Genomic DNA, 17525 nt, shown 5'->3' with positions numbered 1-17525 from the left:
TCAGAGTTACTGACTCTCTGTTGACTCTGCTATTATTAGTGTTGTATTATATTTGAAAAGAAGGAACACCGCTGTCTTGAGATGTAAGATTTTATAACACTAGGAAGAACAATGAAGATTTACAGAACAGGTTTTCACTGACAGTTTAAGTTGAAGCAAATGTTCAAAAGTGGCTGAAATTTTTTGACAGAATAATCAAAAGTTCATTGAGCGGATCAACCAAAGTACAAAATTCACAGCATATCTCATTTTGATTAGCACACTTTGGGTAATTAACAAAAAGAAATATTATTGTTCGTTATATCGTGTGAGTACTTTCCATTTTTTTGCTGCCTTAATTCACAGACAAAATCAGGTTTCAAAAAGGAGGGAGTATTGGCTGTTTTTTTCTGGCATACGCTGGTATAATTGGCTTACAAAATACGTCACAAAGCTAAATCAATGCGCACTTTCTACCACAGAATTTTAGGAGAGTAATTTCTCTTTGTCTCAGCTTGAAAGCGACAAAACAAGAGACGGTGGCTGGCAGAGCCAAACTTCACGCCATACCCGATTCAACTCCACGAAATTTTCGGTTACCTCCAAAGCTGAAAAGGTAAAAAAAGAAAAGTATTTCGGATCGGTTTATGACAAATAAAAGGCTTCAAAAGAAAAACGAACATTAACATGGGCTGGGAAAATTTTAGATTTTTTTCCCTGTTTCAAATAAAATTTACGTGCATTAGTTTATCATTATTTTTGTATTTAATCTAAAGTTCCTCACCTTTTCGACAAGACAGTGGCGTTAGTTAATGAATATTGTAGGGGAGGGGGGGGGGGTGGTGCAAAATGTATTATTAAATATATAGGGGGAGGGGGAATTTTTCGCGTTTTCAATTTTTCAAGGAAAATACCAAAAGAATTTCTTCAATAGCCCCCTCCCCCCAAAAAAAGTATTAGTTTTAAATAAAGAGGGGGGGGGGCGAAGGAGAAACAGGTCCAATTGACGCCACTGAGACAGAATATAAACAATAGAAGCACAAAGATTTTAAAATATGTCAGAGATGTCCCTGGTGATTTCTTGGTGAGATCGCAAATCCGTAGCTTTAAACAGGGTGTGATCGGTTAGTTGTATTCACCTTAGTGATACAACGTTGCACGGATTTTGTAGCAGTACGATTATTTTCAACAATATTTCGTTTTGTTTTTGTTTTGTATTTAATATCGTTCACCTATGTTGCAGCATTTTAATGATTACCATATAAGCCGACTTATCGTAGTCGATTCCGTAACCCCGATTTCCTCAAAGTGGTATTCGACTCAAAAAGCGGACTAGTAAATTTTCTGCACAATGCAACCTGTTCGTGAAAACTTACTTTAGGCATACATCAAAAACTTTCTAGTTAATTTTATTATACCAATTAATCAGCAAAAGGACAACGAATTCCGACCCTACCGTTTTATATCACACAATATATACAATATTATAAAATATTTACAGATAAACGAAGAATCACAAAGCTCAACATATATATTCATATCACAAATCCAATCAACAGTTTTAAATAATAATCTTGACACATATAAAAAGGAATGACCTTTAAGGGTTTGGGTTAAATATTTAATGCTAAGTAGATTTCTCACGGGATTAAGAAAAATATTGAAGCAGAGTTAGCCCCCCCCCCCCCTAAAAAAAAGTGACTTCAATAAATAGGACTCTTCCAGGATTGCCACCATCAATTTTTAACCATAAAATTCGGTAATATTTTTTTTCACGCACTTACAATATTACAAAGCAGTTCAAAAATCATTCAGACAGTACTTGATATACGACAAAAACTGTCCGAAAAAAAAATCCCGGGGGGCAACCCTGCACTCTTAATAACTACAGTACAACATAACCCTTTAAAACTCAACTCTAAAGACTAAGGGACACTATCAAAATCAAAACCTAAACAGATACTCGAGAGAAAGCGCTATCAAGCGGCTCAGTTTGGGCATAACGGTTTACTGTTACAGGAGTACTCACTTTAACCTTAGACTGAAGGGGGAGGGGGAGATTTTATGGACAAAATATAACCAAAACCATGAAATTTTCGTAAAACTTCTTTGGACCGATCTTAAAGGAGACTTCCCAGATCGGCCTTACTCCTGAAGTTAAAATCCTCCCGTTAAAACTTATTTAAACAGTCCCAAGTGAAATTTACCACTAAGTTAATAAATGAAAGAGAAAACAGATTGCCAATAGCACAACTTACGAAGCATTAAAATTCAGTATTATGGTTGCATCTAGTTTCAACTGAAAAATTTCAGTTGACTTGCATGTAGAGCTGTTGTGATAAGACAAAATGACAGTAGTTATCAAGAAACCCTTTTATGATAGCAGACTATCTTTGTTTTTTCCTGTTACTTCTTTCCTTTTTAAATCTTCAACAAGCACCACGCCAAAACTAAAAATTGATGTTCGTAAGGTATCCCCTATATGATCGAACCCCAGGCAGAGACTGTTCGGGATTCAGCCGGCGTCTTGGCATAACTGTAGTACAACGATCATAATATTGGTCAAAATAAGCGGATACAAACAGAAAAAAGTATATATACCAGAAGTTTATAGTCTCACTTCCAAGGAGTAAAGAGTTTCCTCTGACATATAGGCCCAAAGACTTCAAGGCCGATCGGGGACCCTAATCATTACTAGAGAAATTAGGTTTAACGAAACCTCTTTTACTTTTTCATTAATTTATTCAGCCGAGTGCCGCTACGCGAAGCCTAACACTGGTGCTTTAGAACTCCATACGTCATAGCAAGCAATTGAAGATCAGCTTCTTCTAAGTTTCCCATAATCGTTGGCCAGTTAGGTACTTTTAAAAACAACAAAAAATGCATTATTGACAAATATAAATGAAGTTCTTAGTCACAAAGCTTTGCAAGATATTATTTGGCACTTCTCAACATAAATATGAAAAGACATTTTTAAAATCACAGGTTATCAAAGGCTTAAACACACTGGGCTATTCACTGCCGTTTTACTTGACATTTGGGACTGACTCATCAAAGGTGGAGGAGGGGGTGGTGGAGGTGCGGGAGTCCTTTTCATGCTCTGCTGAAGTTGTTGCGCTGAAAAATGAAATAATAAAATGCTCAAGGTGATAATGGATAGGAAATTCATAAGTCAAATAGGAAACATTCACAAGAAAATAAAGATAACGAATTCCAGCAAGCAAATCGCAGTTCTGCTCCGCTGAAAGCCTTCACCTTTTAATTTAACAAAGCACCCCGAATACCAACGTATTTTTCAATCCATTAGAGTTGAAGTCCAGGTTTCAATTACAGTAAATATTTAAAATTCTCACCTAAGATCTGAATCTTACAAGACACTTTTAAGCTTGATTTAAATCTGTTTATTTATTTTTTATTTTTTCGTTTTTCCTTTTGTAGTTTGCCATCTTACTTGCATTTTTCACTGGGTTGAGTCTTAACAATTTACTACTTTTCTTAACAGAAAAGTAATAGATTATAGCAGGGACAGCTTCAAAATACACAATAAGAAAACAAATTGAAATATTTTTCTTCTAAAAGCAGATACAATAGAAAGCCTTTTTTTTTTAATTTTTCAGAGCTAACGAACGAAAAAATAACAACTTAACATGGCTCGACGTTAGTCCAGTAAATCTACGGAAAAAATCGACGATCTGGGACAAAGTTGCAATATAAATGATGTTTACACCATTTTGTAGAGAAAAAAAAAATTCTGTACAATATGCCAAAAGTCCCCAAGAATCCCTTTGGTAGAGGAGAGTGATAAACGGAGGGAAATGGGAAAATCCAGGGGAAAACTAGAAAATTTACGACCGGTAGTTTTTGATTCTGAGAATGGCATTCCTGATGCTCTTGGGTCCAAAAAGATCGAATATACGTTTTTTTTTTTTATGTAATAAGTCGCTCCCCCGTTTCCCCACTCACAGGGGGAAAAGAAAGGGTAAATAAAGATCCTGTACAACAGTATGCAAGACTTGTTTTCTGGGGTTTCCCAGTACGAGAAGAATGAATATGCCACTCTGATTGCTCTGTCATTAGCCTTTCCTTCCGTTTTCCAGTTACTAGGGAAAATAGGGGGGAATCAAGATATCCTCTGAAGGGAAAATATAGTCAGACAGCTCTGCAGAATTTGGAAAGGAGACAAAAGTCTGTCCACTCGGTTTTAAGGCCCTTTAACACCTTTTTGACAAGAGTTTAATATTACATGACCTGGCGCTTCTCTCATCCTCTTATCTGGATATTTCTCACGACCTGGTAGATCCAACTGCTCAACCACTAGGGCAGGCCTGCTATCTCCAGCAGTTGCTCACTTCTCTGCAAGTCTACGTTAAAGTCAAGCTACATCAACAATCTGGTTCATCTTTTCTCATCCACCAGCTGAATAGGCTAAGCTTTTCTACTTCTTAATCGGAAGTGCTTAGATTCGAGCGTTCTACAGTAACTCATGGTACAGAATTTCCAGGGATGACTTCTAAAACTTTCATCCAGTTCATTGGGGACAATGTCGACCACAACATTTGTACTATCGACGGAAAACGTACTTTCCATGGGATGGGCATGATAGCTGCTGCCACACCAAGGCTACCCACATTTCCAATTATAATCCCAAGAGCAGGTTGGACAAGTGCCTGTCTTCTTCTAAAACAGAAGCCAACATGAGAACAGTCTAGTGTACAAACCCATCCCGACTATCACCTTCGACGACAAGATCGATGGCATTGACCTAATTTAGCATGCAAGCTGGATACATGACACGAAACGGGTCGGTTAGCGGTAAGGCTGTTTCAAGAGCCGTGAGGGCGCTCGAGCTTATGGATTCAGCAATGTAGATTATTCTCATTTGCAAATCGTATGGTTTCAAGTGCACAGACGACATACGTGCGAGTCATCCAGACTTTGCAGAAGCTTCGGCAATATGTATAGCTCTACTGAATGAGGAAGTAACCCTTGAAGACGCATCCAACGCAGACGTAGTGCGTCGAATCCAAACGCGAATGATGGAGTTTCAAGACACGCTGCAGAACAACAGGACTGCAAAAATATGGCTTCAGCATTCAAAAATTTTCCAATTGCTTAAGAAGGCCATCAGTGCAGAACGGACCGGAAACTGGGTGCATTATCTTCAAGGCCTCTCTGAGATGCTCCCTTATTTTGCAGCTGCAGGACACAACCTGTATACGAAGTTGGTGAGAATATTTCTTCAGCAAATGGAAGAGCTGAAAGAAAGTAATTAGAAGCTGTATAAAGACGTCTCAAATAGGATGTTTGTCATTCAAAGAAGCGATAGGTTTTGGGCTGGGCTCTCTCCCAACTTAGTAATTGAGCAAGTACTGATGAGGTCACTGAAAACAAGCATGGGACTCACGAGAGGAAATGAAATGAGTGAGACGCAAAGGTTGATCTGGACAATGTCAATGCCAGTACGAGCTGAAATTAATGAGCTTATGCAGTCACACACCAGCCTTGAGTACATGTCATCTGACCAGTACGTGTCTGCAAGACCAGATCGGATAGAAAGAGATAGAAAGGAAGTAAAGGCTTTAGTAGCTTTTTTACGCAGTCCTGTCCATACAATAACTGCACTCAATTGCGCAATATATTGAATGGTATGACAGCAGCAAGGGATGTCAACACGGATGTACCAAACGCGATAGGAAAATAAACTTTGAAGTCAATGGACGACGCCGATGTCGATCGCTACAACTTCAAGCGCAAAAGCAAAGTGATTACGATTGCCTACTAGGGCAACACTTCCGAAGCTGACGGTGAAGACATACAAATTGACTCAAGTCTTCTGTTCCGACGTCTTGCAGCAGTGGTAACTACAGCCGAAGGGGATATGGAAGAAATACTCAGATTCGAACTATCCAGCTATCCTACTGCCCTTTTCGAATCGTCAAGCCTGGCGAGACAGCTAGATAAAGCGGAGCAAGCGAAAGCCATTTGAAAATTAGCAAAGGCAGAATCTGTGAATGTCCTATCAAAAGAGCCGGAAAATACGTGATCGATGGTGGAAGGCCGCTCCAGCATATTTCATGGGAAACAGAAAACACTTTCGAACAGATTTGCAACAGTTACGTTTCATTCGTGACACAGAAGTATTCAAATACTTTCGTCGTCTTTGATGGTTACACTTCAGGTCCATCATACCAAAGATGTCCCCTAGCTTTCACACAGAGTTTGAAGGTGCAAAGGAAGAAGGAGGATTTATTGCGGAATCACAACAACAAGCAGAACATTATTCGAGCTATTGGTAAGAAGCTTGTCCAAGCCGGCATCACTGTCCTTCATGCAGAGAGAGATGCGGACGTTCTGATTGCATTAACATGTTTTAATGCGGCCAAGAAAAGGGTAACCGCAGTAGTCAGAAACGACACTGATTTATTGATAATTCTCCTCCATCACCTGCCCCCAAAAGCCAGGGATCTCTACTTCGAAACCAGTACCAAGTCAAGAGCGCTATTAAATACATATTGGCGCATCAACTTTATCAGAAGATGGCTGGAACAGGTTTGTCATTCTATTCTTGTTGACCACGCTTTTCATGGTTGCGACACGACGTCCCGTTTGTTTGGGACAGGAAACCAGGCTGTCCTGCCATTCCCGAAAAGCCATCAAGAATTTAGAAATAAATGCAAAGTATTCCTTAATCCGCGCTCTACGAAGGAAGAAGTTCAGCAAGCCGGTGAAAATATTTTGCTGTGTTTCTACAAGGCTAAGAAAGGGGAAGGTCTCAACAAAACTAGGTACGAGGTTTTTCTTAAAAAATTGAACAGCTCAAAGACATCAACTGTTGTGAACCCAGAGAGACTTTCACCAACTCCATCGGCTGTGAAATTTCATTCTTTCAGAGTCTTCTATCAGGTAATAGAATTGCGTAATACTGCGCCAGAACTCGACCCGAAAGACTGGGGATGGCGATTACGTAATGGACGCTTCACTCCAATCATGACAGATATCGGACCTACTCCGCCTCATCTGCTAAATGTGATTCGTTGCAGCTGCCTGCGTTCCAACTGTGACAGTTGACGCTGTAGTTGCCAAAAAAGGATTGCCTTGCACACTTGCTTGCAAAGACTGCCAAGGGATTACGTATTCCAATAAAGATGTTTTTGTTGATAACGATGAAGAAGACGATGTTTAATACAAATTCTTGATCTTATCCTGTTTAGTTCAATCAAAACTGTAATTATATATTTTGCTGTGATTACCGAAGTTAACTGATTTGTTTCATTTTTTACATTTAGTTTTGTCTTATGTTTCTATTATAATAGTCGAAGTAAATCTGCCCACGTATTCCGAAGGCCCGATGCACTGTCTCGCCTATGGTGAAACACTGCAGAAAAGCAAGATACGAATCTAATACCATGTTTTTTGAAATCAAGGTTTTGAGTAAAAAAACCTTGGGGGCAACATTTGACCAGCCATATCGCACAACTCTCGAGGATACTGTTTTCCCCCTCCCCCTTCCCCGCTAAAGGGGGAAGTCGAACCAAGTCCAGCGATAAAACAATATAACTTAATTTTTTCGAGTTCTCCGCGCAGAAAACGAGCAGACGTGAAATTTGAGCGTACAATAAATCTGTCCGTGAATTTTTCCAATTTCCCCCCCTTTCCCCCTGTTTTACCCTGTTCCACCATGGGGATTTTTGGGGACTTTTGATATGTTGTAAAGAAATTTTTTCTCTACAAGACGGTGTAAAAATCTTTCATATTGCAATTTTGTCCCAGAGTTTCGTAGATTTACTGGACTACGTCCAGACAAAACACACTAGCCAGATTTTTATGAATTTGGTAGATAGCTGAAGTTTTCCTTTGCTGATTTTTAAAATACAATAAGAGCTGGCCAAATCTTTTACATAACTCCTTGCTTGAAAAAGGGAGAGAGAGAGAGAGAGAGAGAGAGAGAGAGAGAGAGAGAGAGAGAGAGAGAGAGAGAGAGAGAGAGAGAGAGAGAGAGAGAGAGAGAGAGAGAGAGAGAGAGAGAGAGAGAGAGAGAGAGAGAGAGAGAGAGAGAGAGAGAGAGAGCAGCGCAATACCTAAGTAAAGGACGATGTTGACAGAATGTATTATTTATCTATCTTAGACTTTTTCTTAGACCAGGGCATTTCGTATCGAAGAAGTAGTCGTAGAAACTCCGAAAAGGGCTCATTTGCTTGAAAATTGGAACTGCTTTTGCCATTTTTAATAGCCGAAAGTGATTGAAAGGCAACTAACAACCCTTCCACGCCCACCATTTTCCCAAACACATCCAATCAAATTTTTGATGTAGTCATTTTATTTGACGTAGTTGAAAGTTTTTGAAATTTTGTCTTTGAGAATTACCCCCCTCCCCTAGGACCCTGGGTTGTAAGTTATGCCCTGGGGTCATATAAGGTTTTTGTAGAAAGCGTTGTCGTAGAAACTTCAAAAAGGACTCAATCGATTGAAAATTGAGCTAAAATATTATTTTCAAATAGAAAATAAGGAGCGAAAATCGATTAGCTTTGAAACAGGAATGGACAGAAGTGAGAAGTTGCTTATTAGGTCTGTAAAATAGAGGGAGCAAAAAGATTTGGTATAAAATAGCGGGAATCAAAGAACTAAGGGACAAGAAGAGGTAATGAAGCTTGTCCCAAAAAAACATTCAGATTTTTACTTTTTTGAGATAAACAGAATTCTTCAAGACACCTTTTTTCTTTTCCCCAAAAATTTCCTCATTAGTTTCCAAATAAGGATTCGAGATTTCCAAGCTCCTTATCTTATAATATTCTTCGTCTGGCAAACAAAAAATAAATTCATTAGCACCAAGTCAATTTCGTCTCAGGCTAGATTCAACCAGAATAGTAAAAAAAGAAGATAAACATAAAAAGTAGTATGAAAACAAATGGTAGGGAATCCAAACTTCTTCTTAAGATCTGACCAAATGCGGAACATCTAGCCAAAACGACCAAGCGACGTCACAAGACGATACTTTGGATGGTATGTATGATTGAACGCGAAATTATCAGAAGTCCCATTAAAAATTTGTCAAACAAACCCTTCAGGGGTGGCAATGAGGAGGGGGTATGCCCCTTCCCAGATTTTTTACCTTCACCCTATTTTGAGAAACACCTTTTTGACGTTTTCACTGAAAAATGTTTTTTTTTGCACTTTCATTGAAAAAAAACTGCCAAAAAATAGCAAAACTGCATTCTCCTAGATTTTGATAAATACACCCCCCCCCCTAATTTCCGTGAATTGACACCACTGAAACCCTTCGAATGCTTATCCAAAACAGACTTACAATACTCAATTTTTACCATTGAGCAAGAAAGAAGCTTTCATCAATTTGACACACAATTTTGCCAGTTTGTTTCCAAATAGTAGGGAACCGAATGTTCACCCAAAGGAAAAAAATATTGCATCGGGCGAGGTCTCATCTGCCAACCGAAATGGAATTCAACCATTATCAGAATCTAGCCTTATTTTCACAATATTATAGAAGGACTACTGGCTTCCATTATCAAGTGTCTTCTTCTTCATAGTGAAAAATTGAAGAAGTCATTTGATAGCGACAATTAAAGGGCCTTGTTGAAATACTGCAAAATTAAGAAGAAGCCAGGGTACACTTAAAAAACATAGAAAATCAAAAAAGTTCTAATTTTCACTAATTTTCAAAGTTAAAAGTTGTATTTTTCTGCAAGACACTCTATAGAGTTGGTTTAACCAAAATTTTTGTTTGGCTTTTTGCCATTCATATCTTAAAAATTAAGGCTCTTACGCCAATGCGCTTTTCTCGAGAAAATTTTATTCCTAAGATTTGACAAGGAAAGGTCTGTAAAACTTAGAGTATACCTGAAGTGAAATGCTATAATTGGGTATATGGTGTAAAACATTGTCCTAAGGTAATCTCTGAGCTAAAGGCGCTGAAATTTTTTTTTGTCCAATCATAGCTAGTTTTCCCATTCCTCTTTAGAGTATATACGTTTTAAAAAATTGAGTAGTGAATGAAAAGCTATTGAATTCTTAAAGAAGAATCTTTCTAGCTTTCGAGAGAACTTCAAAACCATTCTGTTTTAAGGATGACGACCAAGGCCGTATTCCGGATTTTTTTTTTCTAAGGAGACTTTACAAAAGGATTTTTTCAGGGGGGGGGGGTACACAAAAAACCCTCGAAAAACGCCTAAAAAATTGGGCTATATTCATTTTTGTTTTGTTTTTACGAGTCGGGAAAATATTTCGGATGGGTTGAGGGTTCAAATCCCCTAACCCCCCCCCCCCTGGATACGGCCTTGATGACGACAGATTGTTGATATTTGAATTTGGCTGCAGTATAAACTGCTTGGTGAATCCTGTTTTATTAGAAAGCTATCAAATGAAAAGAAAGCCTTTCTAAATATCAGCCAAGTTTGACTTTAAATTAAATATAACAGAAGAAAAATAAAAATTGAATGTAAATTTTCTTATTGTAGCATTTCACATAGTGACATCACTATCCGAGGAAACAAAACATCTCAACAATATTCACCCTTTGCGTAATTCAGATTTTTTAGAACAACAAAAAATGTAAACAAAAGAAAAAAGTGGCATAGCCTAAAAGAAAGGACCCACTAGACCTTCTAGCATTGCTAAGAAAAGCCGTAGAAGCCACTGTCTAGTAATATTTTTTTAAGAATCGCAATTCTCATCAAACTTTTGGCTCAAAAGATACACTTAAAAACTGCTTCCAAAGAAAACAAATTCAAAAGTTACCACAAAAGAAAGAAATTCAGCTTTTGATAGAATAGAATAGCAAAAAAAAAAATAATAAAGTTTCTTCTATTGGCATAATCAGGGAGACTAAGAATTTAGACCCCTCCCACTTAAAATTAACGACTTGTCACAGCATAAAGTCTTCTGAGGCCAACACAGCACAGCCAAGCTGTATCAGTTCCATGGTAATATTAACCTTGGAGGGTCGCAACTCTTTGAGTCCCTTGCGACAGGCAGGTACGGTTTCGAAGACACAATTTTTGCAAAGTCTCTCACCCTTTCAACGATGTCGAGAATTACATGGATAGGCATGCCATTTTTTGTTTTAAGTTGACACTTATCTTGACTAAATCCTTCATAACTATATTTCACTTTTGCTTATTACCTCACCTTCCCTCCATCGGCCAGACCCAAGCATACCCATCGTGCTCTGGGGTAGTATAAAATTGATTATCGCCGGGGGATCTAAATATTGTTGAAATAGACTAACAAATGAAAATGCAAAATAAAGCATTGAATAAATGTAGTTCATTACTTACAAAGTTCAGCAATGTATGGAACTGGATTCGTAGGACGATACGGCCGATAAGCAAGACAAAACTCACTGCAAACTAAAGGCAAGAAAATCAAAAAGGCGAAAAAGCTCAATGGTCCCAAAGTATCGAAGGTACTGTATTAATTGAAATGAACCATTCATGAGGAACACAAAATTGACTTATTGACAAAATCTTGACCGAACAAAACTTTCTTGGGGGTTTATCTTCAAATTCTCATATTAAGACTGCATTTTCAAGACCTTAAATCCAGGCCGAATTTCCCTCGTGGGTATTTTTAATTAACTTTTCTTGGGAATTGACATGATACCTTCAGGTTTTGGAAGCCATCAGCCGGAATCATCAGCACAGTTGAAGTTGGGGAATATTTTCTTTTTGCCGTGCTCTTTTGGCAAAATGTTTAAAGTCTAACCATGGCGATTGAGGTGAAGAACTCTCGTTTAAGATGAAGAACTGACCATTTTAGTTTTGAATAGTTTTCTTACATTAAGATGTTTTAAAGTTGAGTCAGCGCCATGATTAGCGACGTAAACAGGGCAAAGAAGACCTCGGAGCTACCCCCGGAAAAAAAATCTCCCGAAATTTCTGTGCACTTTTATTTACATTATAAAGAATTTTTTTTTGTACCATTGCCGGGTCAAGACAAGGATCTTTCTAGATCTGGGATCAGAAAGGAATAATTTTCATATTACTCAGAAGATATGCTTATTCTATTTTAACATTTAATAAAAGTAGAAACGTTTTCAAGATATTTTTGTTTCTCCTCATGGATAATTCATTAAAATCGTACCTATGATGAGCAATCACATAATTATCGAAAACAAAATACAAAACCCAAGCAAGCAACGCATACAGCTAGCCTAAGCCCCGTTGCTAATTTACCTTTCCAGAAATAGCCATGCATAGAAATATACTCCAGTTACGCTACAGCTGAAATCAAAAAGACACAAGCTAATTAATAAGTCTATTTTTATTTATCTATTATAATCCATGATTTCATTATCCGATCTCCTACATGCAGCAGTAATTATCTTTTTTGTGCAAATGAATATACATTGAATTAACGGGTCACACCGCAATATGCAAAGTTTCAAAGTATAATTAAATAGTTTTATAACAAAATTTTTTTAGGCAATAGAGCCTATGCATAAAAAATATATTTTTTATTGGAGGTTTCTGATATAATATTTTATATCGTTTTACCGGACATTTTTTTCGCAGAATCCCCCAGTGATAATGCTACCACGAAATAGCTAGGAAGACCTTTATACTTTAAAATAAAATTTTCAAACATACTTTTTCTATAAGCCTTAAATAAACGATGCAACAACTCTCCAAATTTTACTTCAATTTTTAAACATACAATTTTCTATAGACCTCAAAGAAATGACACATCAATTCTGCAACTTTTTACTAGAACTTTTAAACATACTTGTTTCATAAACCTTAAGGAAACGATAAAAGTTTCTGCAAAGAAAATTTTTAAATAAATTTTTCTACAAATAATTTCTCAGCTTTCTGCAGCAATTTTAAAAACTGCTAATAATTTTTTTTCAAACTTTTTTTAAAGTCATATTAAAATATTTCTACTTGAAGTCAATTTCATTCCAGGGATGGTTAAATTTCATTCCAGGCAAATTAGCTAAAATTAGGGTGATTTTTTGCCTGGGTCCCTAGCATTAAACCCATTTTTTATATTCCTTTAGACAACAAAAAACTATAAAAATGATTCAAATCTTTGAGAAAAAGTAAAACAAACTATAATATTCTTCTTTTTTTTGCAATGTTTTCTTATTATAAGTGCAGCCATCCTACCCAAGCAAGAATTAGGTTAATTATTGCCAAAATATGCAGTCCTTAATGCTAGATCCGATATTCTAATCCAGTACTTAAATTGCGAAATTGGCCTTTATTTAGGACCAAAATTGGGATACGGTTCAATTCGACTAAATAAACTTGAATACCGACCTATGCTCTTATACAGGTCTTAGGCCACTATAACCCACTGGAGTCCATTACAGGCCTTATTAGATTATTCAATAGAGTTAGGTCACTAAAAAAGCTTCAGATCAAAACGGAGTCAAAGCTCGCATGGAAGTGAAACACTGCTCCTAGTTTGTAAGTTGGGTTCTGTAGGTTCATGCTTCACCTCAAGATCTTGAAATTCTAAACATTTCTTTTATTTCCAATTATTCCTTTAATCCTTTTATTCCAATTATTTGCTTCTTTTTTTCAAATTTTGCCCCCTATCTAGAATAAAACATTGTAAAACAAGACCAAAAAAGGATAAAACGCTTTCAGAAAGCCCTGTTTATCATTATAGCTTTTTATCAAAGATCGTTTTGCTCTGAAAAAATCGTTTACGAAAAAAGATCGTTTACTCTGAAAACAAAATTTCCGTTGAAATGTTTTTTCACTAGTGAAAATAAAGCCACAGAAACCCGTGTTTTCACTAATAATAATAATAATACAAAAAAAAAAAAGATTGATTGATTTTGTGAACGCTGTACTACAGTGATCCAAACAGGCTGATTAAACCCGGGGAACCGAGATAAAATCGCTACTTGGGATTCGATCGAGGTCAGGTCCTCACAAGCAAAGCAAGGTACCTTACATACGATAATAAATTCTCCGTTTTGGCCCCAAATCATTCATACAATGGGTAGCCTGCATATTCCATGTTGATATTTTCCTTCTCTTATTTTAATAATTGAACCAGTTTTAATCAGTCTACCTGCATTTACTTTGATATAAAAAGCGAGGCTCCGAGAATAATCCAGACGACAATATATACCTAAGTAATTTTGGTATGTACAATAAAGATTCGATCAGAGACACAAGGTATATGGTACAGAATTATGTGCGACTGAGAAATTTTTTGATAACCGTAAATTTGGTGCCTGTATTCGTCTATCTTCATTTTCATCCGACGTTTTATGATTATAGTATTATTTTATTACTAAAGTATCATTATTATTATTTGTCTTTTCGGGGGGGGGGGGGGGTGGGGGAGGGGGGTTACTCAGATTTTTTTTGGAGGGGGAGGGGGTTACTCAGATTTTTTTGGAGGGGGGGGGGTTTACACAAAAAAACTAAAAGAACACATAAAAAAATTGTTTATATACATTTTTGTTACGTTTTTACGAGTCAGACAAACATTTCGAAGGAGGGGGAGGGGGGGGGCGGGTGATGAGTACTATCACTCATTAACGTTGCTTGTTAAAAGCATGCTTATTTAGAACATTTCATCTTCAAAGAATAAATTCAAAATAATTAAAAATAACTTGTGAAATAATATTTTTTCTTGCTATTATTAATCAATTATGAGAATTTAATAAGTTGCGATTAACAAACATGAACTGATCGCCTGATAAACGTGGCAACTCTGTCTTCCAATACACCGTATCATCATTATCAATAACTTCAATATACGCCTAATATCTAGCCCCTGTTTTTAACACTGCAGTATAGGCCAGTTTGACATCTGTATATTATATACCTCTTATTTTTGGTTTCGATGTAACAAATCGAAAAGATTAAAACACGATTAAAGCCGTTTCAGATCAACAGATAGCACAACCAAGTCAGTTTCGTGAATATGTCTACTTTGAGGGTCGCCTCATAAATTGATTCAATCATTCAGACCAACTAATAATAATTAATAAGGTGTCTAATTAATTATAACTATATTTTTTTTAAATATTCTTTTCATAAAATATTTTTCACCCCAGCCATTTCAATAACATTTAGATACAAAGTTTTATGATCAGGACTGTAAAAAAAAGACAAAATATTAGAAACAAATTCTTTATTAGTGCATTATATAGTATTGTTTGAGTTACTCTATTTACTAGGTTTACTTACAAAAATGTCTCATTTCAAATTAAAAACTGCTTCAGGTGCTAAAGTGGAATATTCTATTTAGTTTAAATATTAAAACTTAGTTAAAAAAAAAACTTAAATCATAATTTGAAGATATGAAAATCTTGGACTCCCAAATAATTTCTGTCATGATACCTGTCATGGTACACGCCGATAGCGGCCCCGGAGAAAATGTTCTAAATAGGAATCTCATATAATATAGACATATCCCATTACCTTCAAGTTAACTCAAATAATGCGCCAAGTCTCATAAGCTTTAAATAGCATTATCGTAGCATCACCAACCCCTTTAATGTACTATCACTCATTTTAAATTCTCAATTTTACTGAATTTTTTTTTAGTCTAATAATAAAATAGTCTTATTAGTTTGAAAGGGTAAATAGCATTTCTAAACCTTGTATGGTGCCCACTCTGTGATGGTACTGAAGGTATATCACCAATGGTGAAGCTTGTCAGGCATTATCCTATTTAAATATTATGTCTTTGTCCTTCTCCCTAGAAACATTAAATCTCTCTAGGGTCGACATTAAAAAAAAGGTGATCTGGCCCAAATATATATTTTTTTTTAGAATTTTATGCTTTTTCTAAAGCAGTTAAAAGAATATATATATATATATATATATATATATATATATATATATATATATACATATATATAAATTTACGGCGAGGCAAAAAGTCCATTTCCACCGAAGGGTACTCCAACGGCCAGTATTAGTCTAAATGACTTTGGTAAATACGTTTAAGTTCCGAAGTGTCAAAACGTAGAAGATACGTGTATATAACATCCCATTCTTTTTATATTTTCTTTAAATATAATGTATGAAAAGGAACGTCTTCACCATTCCCATTATGACCCCGACAAAACGAAAATCGAAAATGTTTGTTTTAGATCTCTTGAAAGATATAGATTTATGTGGGAGTCTGAACTTATAAATGAGAGAGACTAAATTGATCCCAACACTGATAATTGAACTGTTAATTAACTAATTGAGATTACTTTATTGTTTAATGAACTAAAGCAAGTTTGTATTTGACTATCTTATTCCAGCTCTATCTCTATTGCCACATTTTTTTTCTTTTCTCGTAATTTAAATATCTTCAAATAAGGAAGATTCTAATACCAAAGTTAGAATATTTCTCATCTAGAAATAACAACAGTGACCATTAGAATTTGAAAATGCTCACTGAACACATTGCAAATGAAAAAAACATTTCACATGGGATTAGAAAGTAAAAACTGGATTTTTATATATCATACAGAATCCTAATTATCTTTTTCATCTATAAAGCTTTCAAAAGAATGAATAGAGAGCATCTTCTTTTCTTCCCAAATAGTGACTAGAATTCCAATGGAAAGCAAATTTTTTCTAAAGCCATGCAATAGTCTCTAAAACAAGTAAAATAGAAGAGAGTATGCCAATCTTACCAGTTTTGCTCGGATAAACTTTTTGACAGTTGGTATACGGTTCTGGAGCAGGAAGAATTGTCAGTGGCCTGAAACGCCCAGCAAATATACTTTCAAAATCGTCTGAAAAACAACCGATATTCATTATAAATTTTGTGAGTTAGGGTTATCCTGAAAAAAAAAAAACTTAAAGGCCACCAATGGGTAAAACTAGACCGGAAAACCAAAGTAGATGTCGATATCCTATGGACAGAGTGTACAATGGGTTAGAGACGGATATTTATTGCAGAAAAAGCTTCTTCGGGCCATGGAAAAAAAAACACTTAGCCACACAATAACAGTCCATAACAATGATAATATCACACACCCATAATAATAATAAAAACCTCACTAACTTTAATCAAATCAAAATTTATCAAAAATTATTCTCTATGTGCCATACTCTCTCGGACAAAGTCACCCAACATTTTAAAATCATAAACATTTCTAGTTTTTTTTTAAAACCAATCCAGCCCTCCAAAATATGTTGAAAACGCGTCACTACTCACTACATTAACTCCTTACATGTGCCTACAACTCCTTACATGTACACAGGACACAGACAAGGACCACTTTAAATCTTACAATTCCCAACATATTGCCTCCTCTCACTAATACAAGACGTATACTAGATATATAGTTATTGCAACAAAAGCCTCTTTGGGTCACGGCAGAAACCAGAAAAAAAACAACAACAATCCAACAAACGCTCACGGGCATAGTAGAAACACACCTAACAATAGCAATATCTTAATATAATAATAACACAGAAATAACGATAGCAATAACAAAAACACACATAATAAGACAAATAATACCTAAATAACACACAATTCTCATACGCAACAACAATAATAGTGTTATTATTTGACATTAGATAATATGATATATTACAACATTAGAGCCTTAG

At 36.0% G+C, this 17525-nt stretch overlaps 1 protein-coding gene across 6 annotated transcripts in view; it reads right to left on the bottom strand.

The window, feature by feature from the left end:
- Positions 1–1372: 1372 nt before the first annotated feature.
- LOC148949543 (uncharacterized) overlaps positions 1373–17525 on the bottom strand; it is a 107839-nt gene continuing 91686 nt past the window's right edge. For 4 of the 6 annotated variants that reach the window (XM_089093572.1, XM_089093573.1, XM_089093575.1 and 1 more), the window contains exons 8-10: positions 16598–16699; positions 11271–11342; positions 1373–3096 (exon numbers count right to left, since the gene is read on the bottom strand). In XM_089093572.1, coding sequence (XP_088949698.1) covers positions 2969–3096; positions 11271–11342; positions 16598–16699 — 302 coding nt within the window. In that variant the 3' untranslated portion in view covers positions 1373–2968. Of the gene's footprint in view, positions 3097–11270; positions 11343–12167; positions 12216–16597; positions 16700–17525 lie in introns of all 6 variants that reach the window. The other 2 variants (XM_089093577.1, XM_089093576.1) reach the window with 2 other exon arrangements.

Source organism: Artemia sp. Qi Xiang Cuo, chromosome 8 (assembly GCF_049724085.1).
Source record: "Artemia sp. Qi Xiang Cuo chromosome 8, ASM4972408v1, whole genome shotgun sequence".
Lineage (NCBI taxonomy): Eukaryota > Metazoa > Arthropoda > Branchiopoda > Anostraca > Artemiidae > Artemia > Artemia sp. Qi Xiang Cuo.
Note: the sequence above shows the minus strand (reverse complement) of the source record. Positions and strands in the feature narration are given on the sequence as shown.